Here is a 26,253-nt window from a genome sequence, read left to right on the forward strand (position 1 = left end):
TGAACCCCATGACAGAATTTAGAAGAACTTATATATTTTATCAAAGAATTCATGTAATTCAAGGAAGAATGAATGAACAAAAACCTCACTGAACTCCAAGAGGCTCACAATAAACACCTGAGTGATGTCTACAAAAAGACAAATATACTACTAAATGATGAAGAGAATTCAGGAATTGAAGACAGAATTCAATAAAGAGCTAGAACACAAACTGAAATGAAGACAGAATTGAAAAACTCTGTATCAAGAATTAAGTAGAAGACATAATACCAGATAGAGGATCTAGATCAAATAAGCAAAGAATATTTTTAAAAAATTAAAAAGCAGAGGAAAGGAACATGCAAGAAATGGTAGACACTATGAGGGAAAGCATCGTGGGTTATATAGATCAGGTCCTCAACAGGACCATTGAAGAAAAGTTCCCCAAACTAAGGAAAGACATACCCATCCAGACACAAAAAGTGCAGAGAGCAACAAATGGACAAGACTGAAAAAGAAACACTCCATAGCATATCACAGCTGAAACAAAACAAAGAAAAACATTGAAAGTTCCAAGACCAAAAAAGTGACATATAAAGGAAAAAACCATCAGAGTAACAGCTGATTTCTCAACGGGAACTCTGAAAGCCTTCTGGAGCAATGCACTCCAAGTTCTAAAAGACCATGGATGTCAACCCAGACTACTGTAAACAGTAAAACTATTTGCCACAGCTGAAAGAAAAAGAATACTTTCACTGATCCAAACAGTCTTAAAAAATTCATAACCAACTACAATAATAAAATCTCTAAGTAGAATACTGGAAGCAGCACTTCTAATGGAAGAGAGACTGCACATAGCCAAGAGACTCTAGAAAGAAAACAAGTAAAGCTATAATTAAAGAATTACAAAGCACAACTAAGAACACAAACCTACAAACAGCAAAATGATTGCAATCTACACAAACTTTTCAATAATAACTCTAAACATCAATCACCTCAAGTCTCCAATCAAGATATAGGCTGGGTGAATGGAGTAAGAAACAAAATCCATCTTTCTATTTTCTACAAGAAACTCAGCTTGGAAAATAGGCACCATCCTAAAATGAAAGGATGGAAAAAAGTATTTCAGGCAAATGGGATCAGGAAGCAAGCAGGCATAGCCATCTTAACATGTAGCAAAATATACTTCAAATTAAAATGAATTAGAAGGGACAAGAAAGGTACATCATTACCATCAAGATACCAATTAATCAAGAATATAGTATAATACTAAAGATAAATGCACCAAATTCTGGTGCACTTAGTTTCACAAAAAAGCATACAAATGGAAGTAAAGACACAAATTAGCACAAACTCCAATAGCAGTAGGTGATTTCAACACCTTTCTCCAATAGATAGAATATCTGGACAAAACAAACAAACAAACAAAAACAAGAAACCTCAGAATTAAAGATATTTTATCAAAAGGACCTAAAAGATAACTACAGAATATTCCAACCAAACAACAAAGAATATTCATTCTACTCAGAAGCACATGAAAGCTTCTCTAAAACAGACCGCATGCTGGGACCCAAAACCAACCTAAAAATACAGATAATTCCATGCATCCTCTCAGGCCATTATGCAACAGAATTTAAATTTGACAGTGAATAAAACTCTAGTTAAGTGTACAAATTTATGGAGATTAAACAACTCACTAGTGAATGATGAATGGATCAAAGGGAAAAAAAATCAAGATAGAAATCAATATCCCAGAACTAAAACAAAATGCAAAACAACAAAACCTATGGGGCACATTAAAAGCAGATCTAAGAGAAATATTTATAGCCCTTAGTGCCTACACATTAAATAATTAGAAAGAGCCAAATAAATGACTCAATAGTGCAACTCAAAAATTTGAAAAAAAAATAAGAAAACAAGCTCAAACCTTGTAGACAATAAGCAATAAGAAAAATTAAAATAAAAATTAATGAAATATAAACCAACAATAGAGGAATCAATGCATTTAAGAGCTGATTCTTTGAAAAGATAAACAAGACAGACACTTGGCCCAAAAGAAAAAGAAATGAACAGGGAACATTACAATAGCCCCCAGAGAAATTCAGCATGTTACAAGGGAATACTTGCAAAAATCTGTACTCCATTAAGTTGGAAAATCTAAAAGAAACGAATAAATTTCCAAATTTAAACCACGAAGAGATCAACAGTCGAAACAGATCCGTAACAAAGCAGGAGATTCCAAAAGTAACAGAAAGCCTTCTGACAAAGAAAAGCCCAGGCCCATATGGATTCACAACAGAATTCTACCAGACTTACAAAGAACTATAACTAATAAATCCTAAGTTATTCAAAGGAGTAGAAATAGGAGGAAGACTCCTAAACTTGTTCTATGAAGCCAGTATTACTAGACTATCCAAACCAGGTCAAAACACAACAGCTATGAAACTAAATCTAACAAATGGCCAGCCAGTACACCTGATGAACACAGATGCAAGCATTCTGAATCAAATACTCTTCAATGTGGTATAGAAACATGCCCAGGAGTAGTTGTCCAGTACAAGAGGGGCTCTATGTCTGTCTTTTGTGTGCTTTTTCACTTTGTTGTTATTTTTTGGTCTTACTAGTTTTCTGGTTGTTTTCATTTTTTTTGCTTGCTGTTTGTTTTTTGGTTTTTTTTTTGGAGGGGGTAGGGAGGTAAGAGGAGTTGAGTGAGGAGAAATAATATGATCAAAATGTACTGTATGAAAATAAATTTTAAATGAAAAGCAAAGATCATTCAAAGTCAAGTTGGCTTTATCAAGAAAATGCAGGATGGTTCAACATATTTAATTATATAAATTACTAAATATAGTAAGTACATATCAATAATTAATAAATGATATAAATTAGCTTAAAGACAAAAACTCATGATCATCTCAATAGATGCAGATAGATAGCTTTTGACAAGAACTGGAAGGAACATAACTCAACAATAAAGGTTCTACATGACAAACCCACAGCCAGGACAGTAAAGTACCTCCTCCCCTTCTCAAATAATGAATGCTGGGAGCACCAGCCAGAGCAATATAGCTAGAGATGGAAATTAAAGAAATACTAATGGGGAAAAAAGAAGCCAAGGATCCCTATTTGTAGACAATATGGAAGATGTAGACCTCACAAGTGTGATGGCTATTCTTGGTTGTCAAATTGACTACATCAGGAATCAACTAAAATCACACTAAAGACACACCCGTGAGGAATTTTTCTTAATTACATCATTTGAAGTGTAAAGATCTACTTTGAAAAGATACCTAGTGTTCAGTATTTTGGTAGAAATAATACTGTGAAAATGGCCATCCTATCAAAAGCAATTTACAGGTTCAATGCAACCCCAATAAAACTAACCACAATATTCCATATAGAACCAGAAAAGACTCTGGATAGCCAAAGCAACCGTGAGCAGAAAAAATAATATTGGAGGGATCATTATCCAAGATCTTAAAATATATTACAGAATCACAGTAATAAAAAACACTATGCTGGCACAAAACCAACATGGAATAAAAGCTCAAATGGAATGAAATAGAAAACCCAAACAGAGTACCCATAACTATAGCCATCTGGTAGTTGAGAAAAGGGGCCTCAAACCATATACTGGAGAGAAGACAGCATCTTCAACAAATGTTAAAATTACATACAGCCCAAGCCTGCTCTTAGGATCTTTGGGTGCATGGAATATTCTCCCAACAGTTATCTTCTGATCTCCCCTTCCCATAAATACAAATAAAGTAAAAACTGTGGGTGAGGTAAGCAGAGAATACGTTAGAGAAATCTTACATAACAGGAACTGAATAATAATCTGAAGCCTGAGAGAAGTGAGCCTTGTTTCTTGTCTCCATCTCTTTTCCTGTTGCTGTGATAAAATACTCTTGACAAAAGCAATTTCAGGAAGAAAGGGTTTATTCTGTGTCACAGTTCATCATAATTAGGAGTCAAGGAGCCTGGCACAGTTGTTCACATTGCATTGACACTCAAGAAACAGACACTAGAGCTGACAAGATGGCTCAGTGTGTGAAAACAAGCAGCCGGGTCAAATGAACTGGAGAGGAAGAAATAAAACTTAATGTATTCAGATGATACTGCGAATATCTAGACAACCCAAGAGACTCAATCATGAACTAACACAAACAGTAATAAAATTCTGTAAAATGGTGAAATAAATGAGAAGTATCCATAAACATGTTCAAAGAAATACATACACTAGCCTGTTAGAATATGTAATGAAAAAGAAACTCATATTTATAACAACAACAAAATGTTAAGGTGCCTAGGAATAAAACAAGAGATATGCACAACCACCATAGAGAAAACCTTGAAATACTGACTAAAAAGGAAAAAACAAAAAACAAAACAAATGAAATACATTTTTCATGGGCAAGATGATTCAATATTGTGAAGGCATCAGTTTTTGCCAATTTATAATTTCATATCAAGCAATTAGAAAAATAAGTAAACCAGCTTATTCTAAGGTAAAAAAGGAAAAAAAAAACAAGAACCAAGCAATTTTGAAAAAGTACAAGGGTGGGTAGGATAGATGACATAGAACGGTATTATGTAAGTCTATCATTAAAATACTGACAGTCATAGGCCAACAATATACATAACTAGTGAAAGAAATTACAAAACAAAATCAACTATGAGGTAAACAGTAAAATATGTAAGTATCAAGCTATGATACTGTGATCTAGTTTTTTACATAAGTGGTGTTGGGGAAATGGACAAATCATATGGGGGAAAGTTATTTTAGGGAGAAAAAGGAGAGTGATACTTCACAACAAACACCTGATAAACTCCAAACAGGTAAAATACATAAATACACAAAATGAAGTTACAAAAGTATTAGAAGAAAATACGAATGAATAATGAATAGGAATCCCTATAGTTGGCAACTCCAGAAACTTTTTCTAAATGTATTTGATTGGCACAGTAAGGAAGAACATTTATAAAGTATTGTGTGACATTTCAATATACTGATACTCTGTACAATAGACTTATAGTTCTTCTTTAAGATATAAGAGGGATACAAGGTATGGAACACTGATTATGTAGTCCTAGTTAAAAAGCCAGTCATCTCAAAACCCAGGAAAAATCAGTTTAATCTGATCCAGAAGGCGGGAAAAAGATGGAGTTCTCTGAAGATGGGCAGGAGAAATTTTCTAGTTATTTAAGAGAATTATTGTGTTCAGACTTTGAACTGGCTGGATGAGACCAAGGGCAATCTGTTTTATTCATCTAACAGTTAAAACAAAGATCTTAGGATCGATCAGATTTCATGATTATATGAGTCAGTTCTTTAGCACCACTCTATCACTATATATCCATACAGAAGTACATAAATGTGTCATGTACACACACACACACACACACACACACATTGCTTCTACTTCTCTGGAAACATCTAACATAATACCAAATGGCATGATCTCCACAATTAAGTAAAAAAAGGTAAGAAGCAATATGTAACACACTATCACCTACAGTTAAGAATAGATATTGGAGGGGAAATTAGTACAGACACTATGGAAATTAGGGTGCTGGCTCCTTAAAAAATTAAGACATCTACTACCATATGAAAGGACTGTATTTCCTACCACATGTTATTTGCTGCTCTATTCACAACAGCTAGGATGTGGAAACATCTAGATGTCCAACAACTAATGATTGAAAAATGTGATAACTATACACAACAAAATTTTATTATCTGTAAAAAGAATGAAATGATGAAATCTTCAGGTAAATAGATGGAGCTGAAAAAACATTTCAGTAAGTACAGTAACCCAGACCCAGAGAGACAATGTTCTATGTTCTCATTTATATGTTGATATTAGCATCAAATTTTTAGGTCTATGTGTTTAACTTTGAGTACCTGTAGAATCCAGAAAACTAGAAAGGGACCGATGCTGGGGATGGGAAAGAAAGCTCTTACGGGAAGAATAGAACACGGGTGATATGAATGGAGGAAAAGAATGGAAAGAGAAGTTTCAGTGAGGAGAGTGACAGGAAGGGGGGATTAGAGGGGAGAGCTGAGGAGGGAGTGGGGGAATAACTAACATGAGGGATGTTTGAAAAAGCTATATGAAAACCTACTATTTTATAAGGATCAAATACATATTTTCATGTAAGAGGTTAATGGAGTTACCCTCTACAGTGGATTCCTTGCAGAAGCCAGAGCACCAAATAAAAAGCCCAGTGATATGTGTGGGATACCCACTGGAAATGTTGAGCAGTGGTGTCCCAGGGACCCCATAAACAACAGAGGCTATTGTCCTTGCCCTTGACTGCCCACCAGAATTTGAGGGTAAGATCTTACTGCTAAAGACATCACAGACTTTGGTTACAAGACAGGTAAATCAAGCTACAAATGACCGAGAAGATTCCTCCATTCTAGCTAACTTTCATAGCATTAGAAGTTGCTATGTAGACTGCTGGGGGATGAGGGTGAAAGTCATCAACACTGTGAACTACAATAACAAGTGTCACAACAAGATATGCCGATGGGTACAATAGTAGCACAAATGTTATGGGAGTAACCAACTATTTCCTGATTAAAGAATTTAAGACCTGTTCCACAGGAACAATCTGTGCCTGAGGTGCACACAAGTCACAGGTGTAAACTTATTATAATTCTGCTACATGGACATAGAATCAAACTACTAGTATCATAGTTCACTACCTATTGTGATAAATACCAAGACCCAAAGCAACTTGGAGAGGAAAGGGTTTATTTAAGCTTACATGTCCTAATGACAGTTGATCATGAAGGAAGTCAGGAAAGGAGCTAAAGGCAGGAATCTGGAGGCAAGAACTGAAGCAGAGACCATTGAGACATGGTGCTCACTGGCTTGCTTTCCATAGCTTATTACATAACCCAGAACCATCTGCCTCGGGGTGGAACTGCCCTTTGAGCTGGGCCTACACAAATCAATCAGGAAAATGCCCCATAGGCTTACCTACAGGCTAAGTTGATGGAGGTATTTTCTCAATTGATGTTCGCTCTTCCCAGATGACACTGACTTGTGTTAAGCTGACAAAAACCACCAACTAGCATGCCTATATAAATGGTGATTTTACATAGTACTTTCAAATTATTATTATTTTTTTATGTTTTACAGTGGCATTTCCTTACATATGCACAATTATATTTTACTCTAATTTGCCCTCCCTCATGCCACCTGCCCCAGAAATAGAATCTGTGTTCCCTTTCCATTATCCTCTTTCTGCCCCTCTCTCTCTCTCTCTCTCTCTCTCTCTCTCTCTCTCTCTCTCTCTCTCTCTCTCTCTCTCTTTCACACACACACACACACACACACACACACACACACACACACACACTTACTTGTAGTTTTAAATCTAGGTTGTGCATCTGAGAGTAATCATGTGCCATTTGTCTTTCTGAGTCTGGCTTATTTCACTTAACATAATGATTCTCCAGTTCTGTCCATTTTCCTGCAAACACCACATTTTTCTTTGTGTATGTGCACAACTTCTTTATCCATTCACCTACAGGTAGGCATGCCAACAAGTTCCATTTCTCAGCTACTGTGAATAGTCCAGCAACAAATGTGGATATACAACAATCTTTGTGTTATGGGACTTCAGGTACACACCGAAGAGTGGTGTAGCTGGGTCATACGACAGTTCCATTTTGTTGTTGTTGTTTTCGCTTTTTAAACACTTTCATGCCGATTTCCTCACTGGCTACATAATTATTCAAACCTATTATTCCCTTTCTTGCCCTCAGTGTGAAGTATTTTTAATATTTTGATCATGAAAGTGGAGAATTTTCCATTTGTGGTGTTATCAGTGCTCAAAAAAAAAAAAAGCATTTTGGAGCATTTAGGATTAAGGATGGTCAATCTCTCTCCCACTCTGCCCCTACTCTCTCATGTGTTTCTAATTCTCTTCACAAAAATGACGTGACATAAAAGACATCTAGCTGCCTGTATCACATTATTTTCAAATTCTACCTTCCATTAAAAGAAAACAGGACTCTGAAAAATTAGATTGTAGGTCTAAAGCAAAGAAAGTAAAGACTTATTTTGTACTGGACAAAAATAAATTGCTCAAAAGCAATGTGAGAATATAGAAGCAAGCTTTGATTCATTCTCATTGGCTAGATGAAATTATATGATTACCCAATAAGGAAAAAAAGCCAATAACAAAGGGAAAAAATGACTAAAAGATAGAATTAGTGAAAACATGACACTACTGCTTTGGGATGTTCTGTATGTTAAATGTGTTGCTCTGATTGGTTAATAAATAAAACACTGATTGGCCAGTAGCCAGGCAGGAAGTATAGGCAGGACAAGGAGAGAAGAGAATTGTGGGAATGGGAAGGCTGAGGCAGAGAGACGCTGCCAGCTGCCGCCATGACAAGCGAGATGTAAGGTACCGGTAAGCCAAGAGCCATGTGGCAACTTTTAGATTAATAGAAATGGGTCAATTTAAGATAGAAGAACTAGATAGCAAGAAGCCTGCCACGGTCATATAGTTTGTAAGCAATATAAAAGTCTCTTGTGTGTTTACTTGGTTGGGTCTGAGCGGCTGTGGGACTGGTGGGTGAGAGAGATTTGTCCTGATTGTGGGCCAGGCAGGACTGGAGAAAACTCCAGCTACACACTACAGTGATATTACAGAAACATTTTCAAAACCTCACTTGTCACAATTGTAATTGTCTATGTCATACAACTTAATAATGTAAAAATTGGTCAACAGAAAGAATTATAAACAAACATAGATATTTTGAAGAACACATAATTATGTTCTATTTATAAAGAAAATGCTTATTACAAAACAATGACAGTAAGTAAGTGTTAAAGAATGATACACCTTTAAAAAAGATCTTAACTCTGCAACTGCAAATGTATTATTTAATAAACAGAAGTGCTGGGCAGTGGTTGTACACACCTTTAATCTCAGTACTTGGGAGGCAGAGGCAGGTGGATCCCTGTGAGTTCAATGTAAGGTTGGTCTACAAAGTGAATTCTAGGACAGCCAGGACTTATACAGAGAAACCCTGTCTCCAAAAACCAAAATAAATAAACAAACAAACAAGTAAATTTATTTCAAAGGCTGTTAAAGACAAAATTGATCGACAAGCCAAAATGTCATTTCATATATTACTAGCTAACTAAAAAGAGAAAATCGAAGTTCCTATTTGAAGAATCTAGAGGCTTCACCACAACCAAGTGAATAGCATGTCTCAGAAAGGTAAGAGCCTACTCATAAGATGCAGATGCAGTTTCATCTATAAAGATTTCTTTTTGCAGCCAAGTGGTGGTGGTGTACACCTTTAATCCCAGCACTCGGAAGCAGAGACAGGTGGATCTCTGAGTTCCAGGCCAGCCTGGTCTGCAGAGTGAGTTCCAGGACAGTCAGGGCATAGAAAAACCCTGTTTTTAAAAAGAAAACCAAACAAAAGGATTTCTTTTTGCAAAAATGTTTGAGTTGCAACAATCCTCTAGAGCAATGATTCTCAACCTTCCTAATGCTGTGACCCTTTAATATAGTTTCTCAGGTTGTGGTGACCCTGAACCATAAAATTGTTTTTGTTGCTACTTCATAACTGTAATTTTGCTACTGTTAGGAATTGTAATGTAAATATCTGCATTTTTGAATGGTCTTAGGCGATCCCTTCGAAAGGTTGTTCACCACCCCACCCCCACCCCCCCACCCCCCACCCCCCCACCCCCGCAAAGGGTCATGACGCATAGGTTAAGAACGACTGCTCTGGAACCAACTTTCAGTTTATAAGAAATAAACAAGATTGTAAACATGAATAAATAGAACCAAGAAGAAACAAACACATGAATCCTGAATATAAGCAACAAAACTGGTTTAAGATTAGAATACAGACAATCACAACAGTTTCCAACTTCTGTAACAACAACAACAAAACTATATAATCTAAAACTGATGTATTTTTTTAAAAGCCTGGAGGACAAAGAGTGCAATGTGGCTTAAAGGAATGAAGAAACTACAAATCAGCCTCCTTTCCTAAATAAGGGAGTGCAGGTAGGGGGAAGCGTGCGCTGCAACGTTTCCGAGCACGAAGAATCAGGTTTGTCAGAGTCATGGGATCCTGTAGTGGCAGAGCTTTCAAGGGATAGTCACCACATGGACAGGTTGGAATCTTTAAAGAACCAAACTACAGATATAATTCCTCATATACTCTTTCTGATTCTTGGGCAGCAGCAGCATGTGAGGCTGGGAATGGAACGAAAAAGCAGAGGAGGATCTCTGTGTTCTTTCTTGGGCTAATACCTCAAGATCTTAGCTCATCTTCTCCCTCTGCATACACAGAGCATTCATTCACTCACTCTCAGAGCATCCAAAACCAAATGTGAACTGACGCTTTCTAAAGAGGTAATTTAGCTCCATTCCAGACCAATTACTACTGCTGACAGATGAAGTGTTCTTTTCTTTCATCCTAGGTCCTGTATCAGAGGGAAAAAAGGCACGTCTTTTCTGAGGAAAATATTTATATGAGTGTCTTTTAAGCACAATAGCAAACCACCACACACACAATGAAGCAGGAAAAAAAAAATGGCCTATAACCAAAAGAAACAGATCTGCAGCTAAACTGTGGTAAAATAAGCAGAGAAAGTCTTGCCTAACTATTACAAACATAATAAGCAAAAATAGAGAAAACAGTCAAGTACTTTTAAGAAATTTGAGAAAATTAATCTTACAACATTTCTCAGTAATTGATAAGATAACAAAAAAGGAAAATCAGTGAAGATATCTAAAATACTTGAACAATGCAATTAGCCACTTTTAAGCAACAATCAAAATTAAACTATGTGAAGTTTTCTAAAAAACTGACATTTTTATAAAAACTCAATGTTATTAAAAAAAAACAATGTAAGAACATAGAGATGTACCTACCAAGGTCTAACTTCATTTAGAAAAAACTTAGAACCTTGTGTTACTTATTGTTCTACTGCAATGACAAAGCACCACAACCAAAGCAAACTACAAAAGAAAGCATTCAATTTGGGATTCATGGTTCCAGAGTGTTGGTCCATGACCATCAAGGCCAAGAGCATGAAAGCAGCAGGCAGGCATAGTGCTTACATGAGACAACCATAAGGCAGAAAGCAAGAGAGCAAGCTAGCAAGAGAGAGAGCATGAGCTTGCTAACTGGGAATGACATAGGCTTTTGAAACCTCCAAGTCCCACCAATTCCTAGTGACACATTTCCTCTAAGAAAGCCACACCTCCTAGTCCTTTCCAAACAGTTCCACCAACTGTAGAGCAGTATTCAAATGTATTAGCCTATGGGGTCATTCTAATTCAAATCACCACAAAATTCTAACATTCATTCTGGAGACAGTAAGAAAAAAAACCTGAGTTTATGAATTAGATATTTTTAGTAAGTTAGAAGATTATTGATAATTGTCTTAATGATACAGAAGGATTTTCTCCTTAGGAGTTGTGAGTTCAGGAATAAAATGGGATGTTATTTGTAAACTGCTTTCAAATTGTTCAGGAAAAAATATGTTTATGTATCTTTGAACATACACATAAAAATGCTTTACTGAAATTTTACCTGTACCTTTATATGTACATTTTGCTGTATTTTATTATTTCATATTATATTTGAAATCTAATTATTCTTATAAAAGAAATCCACCTTTGAATTATTTCAATTAAATGACCAATAAAAATCTTAGCAAAGTAAATAAGTCAGTCTAATTTCACATATCAAACCTCTTTAAAATTTTAAGCATAACTAAATGGAAGCAAACTTCTGCTCAACTGGCACTGAAGCCCATATTAGCTTTGAAAGTAATACTGATCTCTTATAATTATCAAGAGGGAAAAATCATACATAATTAAAATTATATATAACTACAAATTTAATATTGTTTTGAAGGCTTTAGGTTTAAATAAAGACACTGTACAACCTACAACCTCTCTTACACACACATTTTGTTCTGCATCAAGATCTCAGTGTAGAGCCCAGGCATGTTCAAACTCATAGCTCTCCTGCCCTGCCTCCGAAGTCTAAAAGCATGTGTCATCATGGTAGGCTCCATCTTTGTTGTTGGTGTTTTTTAAATCCACATCTTTTATTTGACTATTGTTCTTCAGAAGTCTGAGTTAAATTCATATCAACTATTTTTAGCAGTTTGACCTAAAAACAATCTCTTTCTGAACACAAGAAGACAGAATGCCCCTGGGGAAAAACAAACTCAAGGAAAAAGAAAGGAGAGTGAATGCAAGGTAGATTCATGACCCAAGTGGAAGGTACAAATGTTCCTCTGAGAATGCCACACATCAAAGTCCACTTAGGAAAACAGGAAGAGGGGTTGCCTCCTGGATTGTCATGACAACTGAAAAGCCAAGAGTAAAACAGTGATGGTTCTGTTCTGTTCCCGAGTAGATGACACTGGAACTTCCCATTACCAGGGAGCATCGCCTAGTAGGACACCTCTTTGGTTTCTGAGTTGGGGGTGGGGGGCAAAACAGAAAAAGCATTTTCTCTACAGAGCTAAGCAAATAAAACTAAGCAGTTAATTACAACACCCCATTTTTCTTTTCTCTTTTTTTGGGGTGAGGGGGAAAGGGAATCCATGCTTTATTTCCCCCACTGTACAATTCTTTATTCCACAATCCACTCTTCTCATTTTCTCATTACTTTCACCCATATATATATATATATATATATATATATATATATATATATATATATATGAATGCATGTGTTTGTATATATAAACATATGGTTCTCTTAAAATTAACAGGGAAGTGAATGTTTATATAATTTAAAATTAAATTATATATGACAGAAATTTTAATATTGTGTTGAAGCCTTTTTGGCCAAATTAGCTTTAGGTTTAAATAAAGACACTATAACCTCTCTTACATACACATTTTATTCTAGATTACACATGTGCGCATGCACAACTACTACTAATTATAAAAGAGGTCATGAAACTGAGATTTAGAGGAGGACATGGATGAGTTGGAGTGGGAAGACACTGGGGTAGAAAGGATGTAAATAGAGTACTCAGGTATAAGACTCGCAAAACACTAATATATGAAATCTCAAAGTATTAATTTGTATTTCCCTGCGGCTATGGATGTTGAAACTCATTTAAGTGTTTTTCAGCCACATGTATTTGGTCTTTTAAGGATACTCCTAGTTAAAAACAAAAAACCCAACAAAAAACCCCACTCCTAGTTTCATGACTGATATTTTAATTGAATTATTATCATTTTTTGATGTCTTACCATAGTCAGAATGGCTAGAATTAAAAACAACAACAAAAACAACAATCCAAATGAAGTAGATGAGTAGATGACGTAGAGGCTGTAGAGAAAGAGACTATTTACTCACTGATGGTGGGAATGCACACTGGCCAGCCACTATGGAAATCAGTGTGGAGATTCCTCAAGAAGCTAAAAATAGGTCTACCACAACATGTAGCTATACCACTCTTCAACATATAATAAAAGGACTGTATCCTACTACAGAGATACTTGCTCATCTATGGTCACTGCCCCTCTACTCACAATAGTCAGGAAGTAGAAGGTATCTACCAACTGAAGAGTAGATAATGAAAATTTATATAGTAAGAAAGGGGGACCTGTGGGAGCCCATTTTCAGGTTTTCTCATGGCTTTACCCAGCAGGTCTGCATAGAGAGGATGACTGGACCATGGGCCTGAGTGCAGGTGTCTGAGGTGGTCTGCACTTGGCTGTGCAGCGGGGAGGACTTTTGCTCCACCCCTTGGCATTCCTATAAATACCCTTGGGCGGAGACCTGTTGGAATAGGTTCCAGGCCCTCTCAAGGTTATCCTGTATTTTCTATCTTTATCTCCCCCCTCTATATCCTTCTAACTAATATTTCCTGCTGCTCCTACTCAAGAGCACTCTGGGGAAATGTGAGGGTGTAGTCCCCACCCCACATATGTGTACGTATGAATACTGTGTGTGGATTTGCTTGGACTTCTAATCATATGGTCTCCATAACTCCTGTTTCACTGAGCATCTAGAAGGAAAATATCTTTCTGCAGGATATAATCCTAGAAGATAGGTCAGCTGAGAAATCACTTTGGAATTTGAAATCGAGATGGGGGACAGGTGCAGGGTATAGGGGTAAACGTCATATATGCAATGTAGGAACTAAAATGCTTTTGTTCTCTTCTGTTGTGAAAGTTTTTGTCAAGCCACATATCCATTCATCTGTTTCTCATTAGTTTTGTTTTGTTCTCATTTAAATATACACATACACACAAACTAAAAAAAAAGAAAAGAAAATGTGGTACACACACATAGTAGAGCATTATTCAGTTGTTAAGAAAAATAAAATTTACAGTAATGTGATAGAACTGGAAATAATTATGATGGAGGCAGTAACCCTTCCAGTATGGTTAATCTGGAAGGACAAGCATTGCAGGTTTCTTCTCATATGTGGAGTTGAGCCTTAAAACTTTATATAGTTATGTTTCATTTGGAATACCCACAGAGGGCCATTGGGAAGGAGGGACCTTTCAAGGACTGGGTAACAGAAAATAGCATTACTGAGTGAGAAAGTTGAAGAATGGAATAGGAAGGATTGGATAGGTGGGGGACAAGAGAGTAGGGTAAAAGAGAGAACATGGGGAGAGATAACTAACACTGAAGGCCTTTTGGAAAGCAATACAGAAACCTACTATGCAGAAACTTTCTAAACTGTATGCACAATATAAAAAATAGTTCCAAAGGAGTTAATCAATAATGGAGATGGGAGGCGGCATGGGCACAATACCCCAACTAAACACAATATGCTACCAAATAAAAGCCCCAGTAATTGGAATAGGTTAACAGAAATGGAGAAAGAAACAAAATAATACAATACAAAATAAATACTATAATGCTGTTAACCTTCAACAAAGGAAGAATTAAAACAGAACAGAATTCATATACTTGTTATGGTTAAATTGTTTAAAATGTTTGTCCATTAGAATGAATTATATGGTTTCCAATAAAAAATGTTTAAAAAAACAAAGAATATGATTTCAAAATTATTATTAAATCAAAATTTGAATTAAATGGGCTGAATTTGGGTGGGTGAGGAGGTAGGCAGAATATGGGAACAGTTGGGGTAGGGGAAACTATAAACAGAATGTATTTTATAAAACAATCTATTTTCAATAAATTACAAATATTTTAAAGAGGTGAGGGATGATGGCTGCAGTTAAGTCTACTAGCTGTCCTTCCAGAGGACTTGAGATCAGTTTCCAGTACCCAGGTATGTCAGGGTACTCACAAATGTCTGTGACTTTAGCTTCAAGGGTACCAATACCTCTTCTGGCTTCTTTAGGACTACACACAGATGGCGTGCACACACACACACAAATAAATCTTTAAGAAAACTGAATATAAAAATGGAAAATTTGAATGAAATGAAGTATAAGTTGGACACTATCATAAACTTAGGGTTTATACAAACAGAACAGAGCTTTACTTCTGGGAATTCATTTTAAAAGTCAACCAACATATAAAGAGCTTCTAATTTTACCACATTGATAGCATTAGTAGCAATAGTATTTCATTTTCCAACTTTCAACATTAGAAATTGTACTATTAGAGAATAAACACTCAAAGTCATTATAAATGCTGATATACCCCAAAATCACACACCAAAAATTTAGGATTTTAAAACTGTTACCATGATTTTAAGTTTAATGTACTCACCTTTTACTTGAATCTAAATGTATTATCCAAAGAAGTTTTTTTAAAAATTACGGGTGAATTAAGTGTTCTTATATTTTAAATGTATTAATGTTTAATGTATTTAAATTCATATATATATATATATATATATATATATATATATATATATATGACATTATTGTGGTCTATTTGGTTTTGTTTTTCTATCAGTTAATTATATTTTTTCTAGCCCAATCACAGTTTCTCCTCTCTCCCTGCCAGTTCTCCTTTCTCTTCAGAAAAGGGCAGGCCTCCCGTGTACATCAGCCAGCCACTCCATATCAAGTTGTGGCAACACTAGACGTAAAGTCATATTTTATAAAAAGTTTCGAAAAAATTAAGCATGTGAAAGAAAAAACATTTCAATTAAGAAAAGGTAACTGAAATAAACCTAGGCAAAGTGAAACACAAAGGAAAAAGAGGCTCTTAAAGACATCACTTAGAGTATTTATAGTTTCCATTGTGGTATAATAAATTGTACATCATTTTACATTTACATTAAAGAATCTATTAGAGACCAAAAGCACCCGTTTATAAAACACTCACCTACAACACCATTCAATGCGACCTTCACCCTCACAAGTTTTTGCCCAGTGATTATCTGCCAAATTTTTCATTGCAACAGCATATTCACAAAGTGTTTCAGCGTCTTCACAGTGTTCTCTCCAGATCTTATCAAAGTCTCCCACTGTAGGCAAAGAAAAAATATGAGCTAAGTTAACGTTATTTTTATGTGAACTAATTTTATGAAAATAAGATAGTTTATAAAATAATACAAAAACTCATGAATTAAAACTTAATGGAGTTTTAAACATTGCTTTACAATTGATGATCTGACAACCAAAATTTACCCTTTCAAACAGACTTATACAGTTGAACATCACAAATTGTGTACACACGCGCGCGCGCGCGCGCGCACACACACACACACATACACACCCACAGATAAACACATGAACTACCAGCTCATAAATCAAATGCATGTTAGTAGGGTACAAGTATGGCTGGAAATTAACCATTAGTTTCACATTATACAACCTTGGAAAAGAAGAACATAAACACTATGTTTTGTACTTAGTCTAGGTATGTTGTATCTCTTTTGGCCAGGAGGGACATGCTTCACATGATGAAATGTTTGCTTTGCAAGCATAAGGACTTGGGGTTCCACTGCCAGAAGCTACAAGCTACAAGGGCTGGGGGGAGAAACGGGTGGGTCCCTTCTGGTTTACTGACCATGGCTAGCAAGCTAACCAACAGTCCAGTTGGTCAGTTCCAGAGTAAGGATAGACCTTGACTCTAAAATCAGTAAAAATACAAGGTAGATGGTACTGAGGAATGATACCCAAGGTTGTCCTCTGTGCTACACACATGCACATGTACACATACAAACACATACACAGAAGGTTATAATCTAACTATTACTTTTAAATCAGTCATCGTCACATTTAAGATGGAATTTCAAATGTCACTGTGAAGACTGATAAAGGTTGGAAAGCTATTTGACCAAATAAAGGTCATTTTGGTCATTAGCACAACAGGGTAAAGAATTAAAATTATCTGATTGCTTTCCTTCAACATCTTTAAACAAAGGAACTGAGTTCTCCTGTACCATATCTAAGTCTAGGTATTTATGTAGTAACAGAATAAACATAAAGAAATAGTCAACTGTGGGGTTAATTACATCCAAACTCTTCTTCCAAGCAAGATTAAGTCTTTTTTCTTTAACAATTAACACATTTATTCAAATTTAAAGAGCAGCCAATTGATTCTACTTACCAGCTACTTTAGTTCCACAGTCTAGTAAGTGTTGAGTTGAAAACCTACTTATTACCCCTCGACTTTTGACTATGCCCATAAACACAAGTAAGGGTACAACACACCCACATACACATTGTCCAGTTAGAAGACCACGGTACCAAACATTCATAGACTAAATACTGATTTTATTTCCAAAGTAAATGGAAGCTTAACTAACGGTAAAGGAGTGCTACGCCCTTAATAGACTAACATTTTCATTAGTCACTAATTTTTGTGAAGGGGCTGGGCTCTTAATTTATTACAAATCAGGTTAGCCTTCTCTGTCCCCAAAGAAGCAAATAATAATTTGATAAATTCTCAAAAATTTCTTTCTTAGCAACATCTATCAGATGGAGGGATGTATTAAGACTATAAACAGAATAAGAGGTCTTCAAAGCTGACTAGTGATTTCTCCATACACCTATGGGAGCTCATAATACCGTTCTTAAATTTATCCATCAGACTTGGTACTAAATGACTCAATGAGGTATAGTGTAGTTTTAAAGCTGCTTTATGATTAGAGTTCTGTATCAACTTTAGAGGGCCCCTTGGACTTGTTTCACTATCCTATGTAACACATACATTATTCAGAAATACTTGAGTGAGTTACTTGGGTTTGTAAATGTGAGCCATTTGCATAAAAATTCTATTATCAAATGTATTTCAAAGAACCTGTGAATACTGAAAACTGATTTCATTCGTGCAAGACTTGATTTATATTCTACATGGTAGGTAAAACTTGAAAATTTGAATATTTGTATTTTATTTGGAAGAGAGTCCTAAACATCAGCACTAAGGGGGTGGGGGGAAAAGCTAGGAGAAAAAGCCAATAACAGTCCAGGGGTTGTTAGTGACACTGCTGGTGAGGACACCATGTCCACAATGCTACTGGATCCAAGGGCAGGAAGCCTGAGCACCAGCTATCCTAGTTCCCATTAACTAGGGAATGCTAGAAACCTTGGATTCCAGTAGGCACTTACTGAGTAAGGACGTATCAACTGAAGGCTCCCTGAGCACTAGTTACCCTAGTTCCCATTAACTAGGGAATGCTAGAAACCTTGGGCTCTAGGACGCACGTACTGAGTAAGGACGTATCAACTGAAGGCTCCAAAGTGCTGGAGAAAAGTAACAGAAAAACAGAACACACTCAAAGTGGAACTCTTGTCACGGATGGTGACTGAGTTCAGTATTTGCCCATTACAGCTGAGAACTAAAGGTGGTGATGTGAGACACTACTGCCCTCTATTAAACTTCTCAGTGTCCTTACCATGTCATTTTAGACTCTGAAACTTGATTTACTCTGTAATTAACTAACAGCTAAAAGATGCAAAGATGATTAAAACTATAGAGAAACCTATTTCCAAATGGCTTTTTAAAAGGCCTCTGTATTCCTCACAGTCCACAGAGCTGTCTTTAAAGAGTGCTTTATGTGTAGTTTTGAGGTTCATTACCTGCTTATCTGACATTTAAAGGATTCAAACATTTGTCTGTGTGTTTAATTGATTTTAATTGCAAATAACTTAATATTTTAACATTTTCATTAACAGTAGAGTTTACATACCCTCAAAGTGTGCTCACACTGAAAGTTAATGTGATTGTAAGCAGAGTACACTTAGCTATATAACTGAAAATAAACAATAAAATTTTATATATTTTTATTCTTATACTGTATTTGATGAAAAGGGTTTTTCTTTTTTGAAGACTATTTTAAAGTGTGTGCGCAAGTGTGCAGGTGCCCATGAAAGCCAAAAGAAGAAGGTGTAAGATCAACTGAGCTGGAGTTTATAGGCAGTTGTGAGCCCTGTTACGTAAGAGCTGAGAATCAAATCAAACATGGATTCTTGGAAGAACAGCAACTTCTATTAAGTGCTGAGCTATTTCTCCAGCCCCAGCGTAGAAAAAAATAATTACTATTAAATGCTATATGAAATAATAAAGTTATCAAACAGGTAATAAAACAGAAAGTGCAAAGCATACAAATAAAATGTGAGTGAAGCTATAACAAACCAGACATGAACTTAATATATTCCCTATGTCCCTTGTAAGTATCCTGAACCACAACTTTTAATTCAAGCCCTTACCCAACAAATATTTATCAAAGCCTATTAAGTATACACTACAGTAAATGTTTAATGGCTAAAAATGGACAAAAAACATAGCTGATTTTTAATTATGAGAAAATTTCACTTTCTGTTATATTCCTGAAAGCTTAAGGGCACTATTTTAAATAAATTAAGAGGAAAAAAAATGGGAAAGGTTAATTTTTTCATAGTATTCTACTTTTTTTTTTTTTTTTTTGAGATAGGGTTTCTTTGTGCAGTTTTGGTGCCTGTCCTGAATCTCACTTTGTAGACCAGGCTGGCTTTGAACTCACAGAGATCCATCTGGTTCTGCCTCCCAAGTGCTGGGATTAAAGATGTGCACCACCACCGCCCAGCAATATTCTGTTTTTATAGTGTCCAAAATACTGAATTTAACAAATGTTTAAGCATATTATAATGTGGGTTCTGAAAGCACTGCTCCCCAAATTAATTTTAAAAAAAGTTACCAAAATGCCCAGCATGTATATTCAAATTTCTTCTGCACACTCAAACTGTACACATAAAACATATATTAAAAGTTGATTCTAAAGACTTTTGACAGTCACTTGGTTATTAGGTCAACCACAATTTTAACTACTGTTTCATTGGAAAGGACAATACACTTTGCTTCCTGGCCATCCCTGAGATGTAAGCAAACCTCTGCATGTTTCAACTACCAGGGGCAGGGCTTGCTCGTACCACCATGAACCCTGCAAGACACTGTGAGCTAAATGAAATCTATTCCCTCAAAAAGTACAGTAACTTGGGGCCTGGAGAAATGGCTCAGTAGGTACAGTGCTTGCTCAGCACCCACTCAAAAGAAAAGCCCAAGGGTGGCTGCCTATAATCCCACACTGGAGGTCAGAAGAAGCTTCTGTGATGAGGGCCGAAAGGGTCTCATGTACCTGAGACTGTCCTCAAACTTGGATGAACTAAACTTCTGATCCTTCTGCCTCGAGCACCAGTGCTAGGATTACAAGAGTGTGGTACCACGCTCGATTTTATGCAGCCCTGGGAAGTGAACTCAGGACTTGGTGCATGCTTAGACAAGCGTTGTACCAGCACCCCACTTTCAAAATTCACTCCCTACAGGAATCCTAGAACAAGTGGATGCACATTAGAAAGAGACAAAGTATGAATATATCCAACAAATATACAACTTCACCTTTCCTATTACAAGGAATACAAAAATTACTTTTAGAAAGCATCATTACACACACACATACAAACACACTTCATGATCAAACAAGAAGAATAAACTTAGAGAATCATCAATAATAACTTATTCAACTACATAGTTTTAAAATCAACTTAAGTCATATAAATCCTAGAACAAAGTTCACAATAGCATGACTTCTACTTTTTGGATTCTCTTTATATTTACACTTTAAAAAACCCGCTTTAAAACAACAACAAAAATAAATAACTAATTTATAGTGGAAGTGGAGTCACATCTATGGAGTTCACAGGTATTTTTGTAAAATCTTTAAGCTTAAAGAAAAGTAATTTGAACAAAAACACTAAATTATAATGAGTTTCTTATATTCAAGAAAAGTGAATCAGTGCATTTTACATGCTATGATCACCTAATTACACATATTATTTTTCTCAGTCATTATTCTAATTCTCATTCTTAAAAGGTATAAATATAAAGCAAAGATCTGAAATTTAATGAATATAATCTACAACTAATTTATTTATAAATCACAAATGGTAAAATATTAACATAGAAAATACATAGGGACTCATAAGATTCAACAGTAAAATTATACCAGTCTTTTAAAAAAGTGGATAAAGGAACTGAAGCCACTTTTCAAGCCAGACATAAAAAAGGATTACCAGGCACATGAAAAGATGGTCATGATCACCAGTAGTCAGGGAAATGCTAATTAAAGCTACAATGTAATGGCTATGCTATACGTGATAAAAAGAGAGCCTACGTACTCTGTTCTGAGAGTATACTACTACCATTATGGAAAACATACAGAACTTCCTCAGAACATCCCAAAGCGTTCACCTTCTCTCATCCTCTCCTCCCCGTTTCCCTCTCTGTATGTATGAAAAACAAAATCAATATGTAAAAGAGACTTTGTAATCTCATGCTTTCTGTGGTATTAACTACAAGATAAGAAAAAAAAAAAAACTCCAGGTATCCATCAGTGAGTAGTAGACAAAAGAATTATGGTATTTACATATATAATGAAGCATCACTCAATTCAAAAAAGGAAATCCTTATGAACTTCAAGGTCATTACGCTACATGAAATACAGCAGTCATAGCAAAGACATGCATCACAGACCATGTAGATGTGGAATCTAAAGCAAGGGGCTTAAAGAAATATAAAGTATTGTGTGCTCATCAGAGGTCTGAGGAAGAGGCAAGAGTTGAAGACACAGATGTTGGTCAAGGGGGTAAAAACTAAGTTACAAAATGAACAGGCTTTAGAGATCTAATGTACAGTACTGTAACTATGTTAGAATGTATACATTAGTAAGTAGCAAATTTTTAGTAGTCATACACACACAAAATAACTGTTAGTGATGGATGTCAACCAGATTGACTGAGGAATCATTAAGTAAGGTATATTTTTTTTATCAAAACAGCAGGGTATATACCTAAAACTTACTCAATATTTATCAATTAATTATTTATATGTAATAAATGTATGTGTATGTGTGTGTGTGATATACTGTTGAATCCATTTAGTGCTGACAATCCGAGATCATAACTTATCAGGGGAGTTATTACCATTTATACATAAAAAAACAACATGTTAAAACTCTGAAAGGTAACTCTATAACAACAACAAAAAAATCCTGTATGAGGCAGTGAGTAGGGAAAGATAGAAGGACTGGAAAGGGAATTCTGGGAGTGATGGAAATGTTTTATAGTTTGTGGCAGTGATTTCACAGGTCCATACAACTATTAGCATTCACAGAATTCTGTACTGTAGAAGGCATATATGAACTACACACATCAATAAACCTAAGCTTTAAAATGATGTGCAATGAGCAGAGCAAATGCTCCAAAATTAAAACTTATCGTGGTAACTGTTAATCTATAGATTAGAATATATTTCCTTAACTTCATGGTCAAATTCTAGAGAACCAACACCCCAGGGACCTAAGACTTACATAAGACTTAAAGTTCTAGAAATCAGAGCAATTTTCTGGTTGTGACTCAGGTATACTGCCAATGTGACTATAAGATGTTATATCTCTGTAAGAGCAGAGTCAAGTCTGATGAACTTTTAAATGCTGTTGTAGAACCTAAAGACATGACGCTGATAACTGACTGGGAAAAGCTTATACTCCAGTCACCACAGCACCCTGCCTTTCTTCCTGAGTTTTACATTTGTAAATGTGAATGGACATGAACTAAGGTCTGCAACAAACAAACTGCAATGACTTTCCTAACCACAAACAGATGGGCTTCCATCAGTCAAATGCTGTATTTAATCTCTGTAACTGCATCATCTTTAATTTTCTGGCAGTTGTTCTCATCTCTGGTTGCCAATTCTCAATGCACATTGTAACTACACAGACATTTCATTTAATGGATCTAGAGTGTGAACTGGTCATTTACCCCAACGCTTTACAAATAAATCCACTGTATACTCATGGCTCAAAACCAACAGCCTAGATATATAGCAAGGTTGGAGAGTCAAACCCCAGTGAAACAATACAGAAAGCCATGAAGCTTAGGGCAAAGTAGAGTCAAATGAAACTTTAAAAAACAAAGTAGTTTATGCTTATAGTATATCTTCATGAGGCAGCCTTTTATAAGACGCATTTATGATTAAGAAACTTCATCCAAAATACAAAAGTCTTTGACTACTTCTTGTAAAGGAGACAATCTAAGAAGAATTAGGACCATGTTATTGGTTTTTCCTTTGTGAAAATAATTTATGTACATAGCTATGACAACAATATACAATATACAAGCATAGTTTCCTACCTGGTTGGTATAATACCAAACTTGCAAATAAAAGGACTTATGAATAGCCGACCAGAACTGAATATGTGAGTAGGGAACTGCTACACAAGTAGGATCTAGCAATGCTCAGATACATCTTTTTACAGGTATGAGATTAACAAGTTATTCTCAACAGCCCGGGATGGACATGAGTAGAGCTGCATTTGAGGCACCAGAAAGCAGTACACCAGTGGTTCTCAGATATTATATTTTATAAATAACATAAAGTTAGCCTCTAAAATTTAGGAGACTATTGTTATGACCATAAAATTTTTATCTGTAAATTTAGGGTATACAAATATAAATAAATATATACAAATATACAAACTATTATCATGATTTTATATAAACATATTATATCCATCAAAATATCTTTAGTTTTTACAGTCTGAAAAAAAATCTTAAAACTAAACTTAGACTGAGTGATATGAAGGAACCAATAGGTAGGGAGGGCAGAGTAGCAGGTAAGAGAAGAAGAGAATTCACTACATAGAGTAAAGCATAGCTAATTCAGGACAGTTTGCCAAATGTTACAATGTTCCCCAATATTTGTAGTTTTAAGTATATAAAAAGGGAGATGTTTAGAATAACTTGGATCACTAAAAAGGGGATAAAGCCATCAACAAGAAGCTATTTCTATTACCTTCTTTCTTTTGTATATGAATCTTCAATCTACGTGAGGCATTGTGTTAAGGATAATTAGGCAAACGGCAGAGTTCTACTGAAAGAAGTAAGCTCAGTGGGAAAGAGATAACTAACTCAGGAGTGACAGACATGAGAAGGTCACACCAACTGTGGGAAGTACAAAGACAGACACTTATTTATGTAAAATTTGTCCTAAACATCCTAAGGAACTAGTCTAAATGACCATCCATAGCATTTTAAGAGACGGAAAGATTTCTAATTGTAAACCATAGTATTTGATAACGTGACACAGATTACCTGATTCATCCATTTAGGTTTTTTCGCTGTTGTTGTTGGGTTTTTAATTATTATTATTTTCTCTAGAGTTGTGCGATATAGTCCAGGCTCTTCTCCCAACTCTTCATCTTTCGGCTTCAATCTCTTAAGTGCTGGAATTAAAGGCTTATTCTACCACACTTCGCTAATAACTTGAATTTTAAATTGTCAAGAAAACAATATATGGCTAAATTTACTGGGTATCACTATTCTTAGTTTCAAGATGAATATTCTAGAAAATGTTACAAGAACAAGTGGGAATAGGATGGGGTAAGTGATAATGTCCCGGAGCCAATCAATTCTTAATGCTACCTTGGAGGTGTATAGGTAGGATAGTTATAAACAACACTTCTGGTATATATGCAACATGAAGATAGTTGTGATCCCACTGATTTTAGAAATTAGCAAGAACTAATAAAAATGGGAGATCCAAAAAGTATGTTTCATAATAAGACAGGGACTTCTTAATACCACTGTCAGTTATTAAAATTTACAATATGAGACTACTCTTTCAACAACATAGTATTATTTTTAGGTAAATTTTGTTATATGTGACAAACAGTTTTCAATCTATGTCAGAAAGGGTATTTCCAAGTACTGGATTGTTCTAAATTAATATAAATGCTATAAGAGATTGGTATGACAGGGGCTATGGGAAGCATTTGCTCATATTATTTAGATATCAATATAGATATGCTTATTTTTACTACAGAAGTATGAAGACACAACAAAAAAAGGAAAGAAAAAAAAGAGACAATCTAATATATGAAATCAATTTAGGCATCAAAACTATTAACAAGGAAATTTGACGACACAACTGTTGATATGCACACTGTACCTTAAAATAAGTAACTCTTTACATAGCAGTGAAGCAAAAGTACTAAGAAGTTAGTCAAATCACTAACTTAGCTCTATCTCAACTGGCACTTCCCTCCTCTATACTATGTTTTTATTATAGAAATGAAGCATCTTATATAGGCAGACAAGGAATGAGTTTCATTCTTTTGCATCAAACTATCTAGTTTTACAACAAAATAACCTTAGTTCAGTGTCATCCCCTCCCCCGCCCCCCAATTGGTCCAACAGTCCAACAGTTACCTGCATCAGAAGCAAACAAGAAATATTTAAATGTGTTCTAATTTCCAACTTACACAATTGTTTTCTGGGGGTCTAAGAATCAGCATTTTAAAATTAACAGAGTACTGGCACACACTAATGTCTAAGATACATCACACTAGATTGGAAGCTAATGCTGAGAATATTTCAGAATCAAAACCAATCACCACTTCTTAAAGAATGTAAGAATCCTAATTCTGTCTTTTCTTGAAGACTGTAAGCTGTCATTTTGAGTACTTTTACTGTAAATGAAGCATAAATAGCAGGCGTAGTTCTTCAGCATTACAACCTAGCTAGAACAGAAGAAACTCAACTTCTGGGAGTGCTCCCTATGTTCTGTGAAGGCCCTACTCTCTCCTGTACCCCGAAACTACTAGGGTACCCAAGCATCACTTCCCACATCATCACTTTTCTGAGAGTCTTGTTTGTTTTCTTCCACATGGAGCTTCCACCCTTCAACTTCCAAAGAGTACATCCACACTAAATCATTGTCTCCATCCCTATACTAAGCCGATCTGCCTGTCTACCCTGTTCTCACAGCACTCTTACTCAACCATATATAAAGCATTTCTAAACTGGAGGTTTCATGGCTACTAACAT

General features: G+C 35.6%; 1 protein-coding gene across 1 annotated transcript in view; it reads right to left on the reverse strand.

The window, feature by feature from the left end:
• Nucleotides 1-26,253, reverse strand: part of Bmt2 (base methyltransferase of 25S rRNA 2 homolog) — a 55,593-nt gene that overhangs the window by 23,734 nt on the left and 5,606 nt on the right. The window contains exon 2 of the mRNA XM_052719341.1: nucleotides 16,271-16,412. Coding sequence (XP_052575301.1) covers nucleotides 16,271-16,412 — 142 coding nt within the window. The remainder of the gene's footprint in view (nucleotides 1-16,270; nucleotides 16,413-26,253) is intronic.

This window comes from Peromyscus californicus, unplaced genomic scaffold, assembly GCF_007827085.1.
Source record: "Peromyscus californicus insignis strain IS unplaced genomic scaffold, ASM782708v3 Scaffold_6__1_contigs__length_162567912, whole genome shotgun sequence".
Lineage (NCBI taxonomy): Eukaryota > Metazoa > Chordata > Mammalia > Rodentia > Cricetidae > Peromyscus > Peromyscus californicus.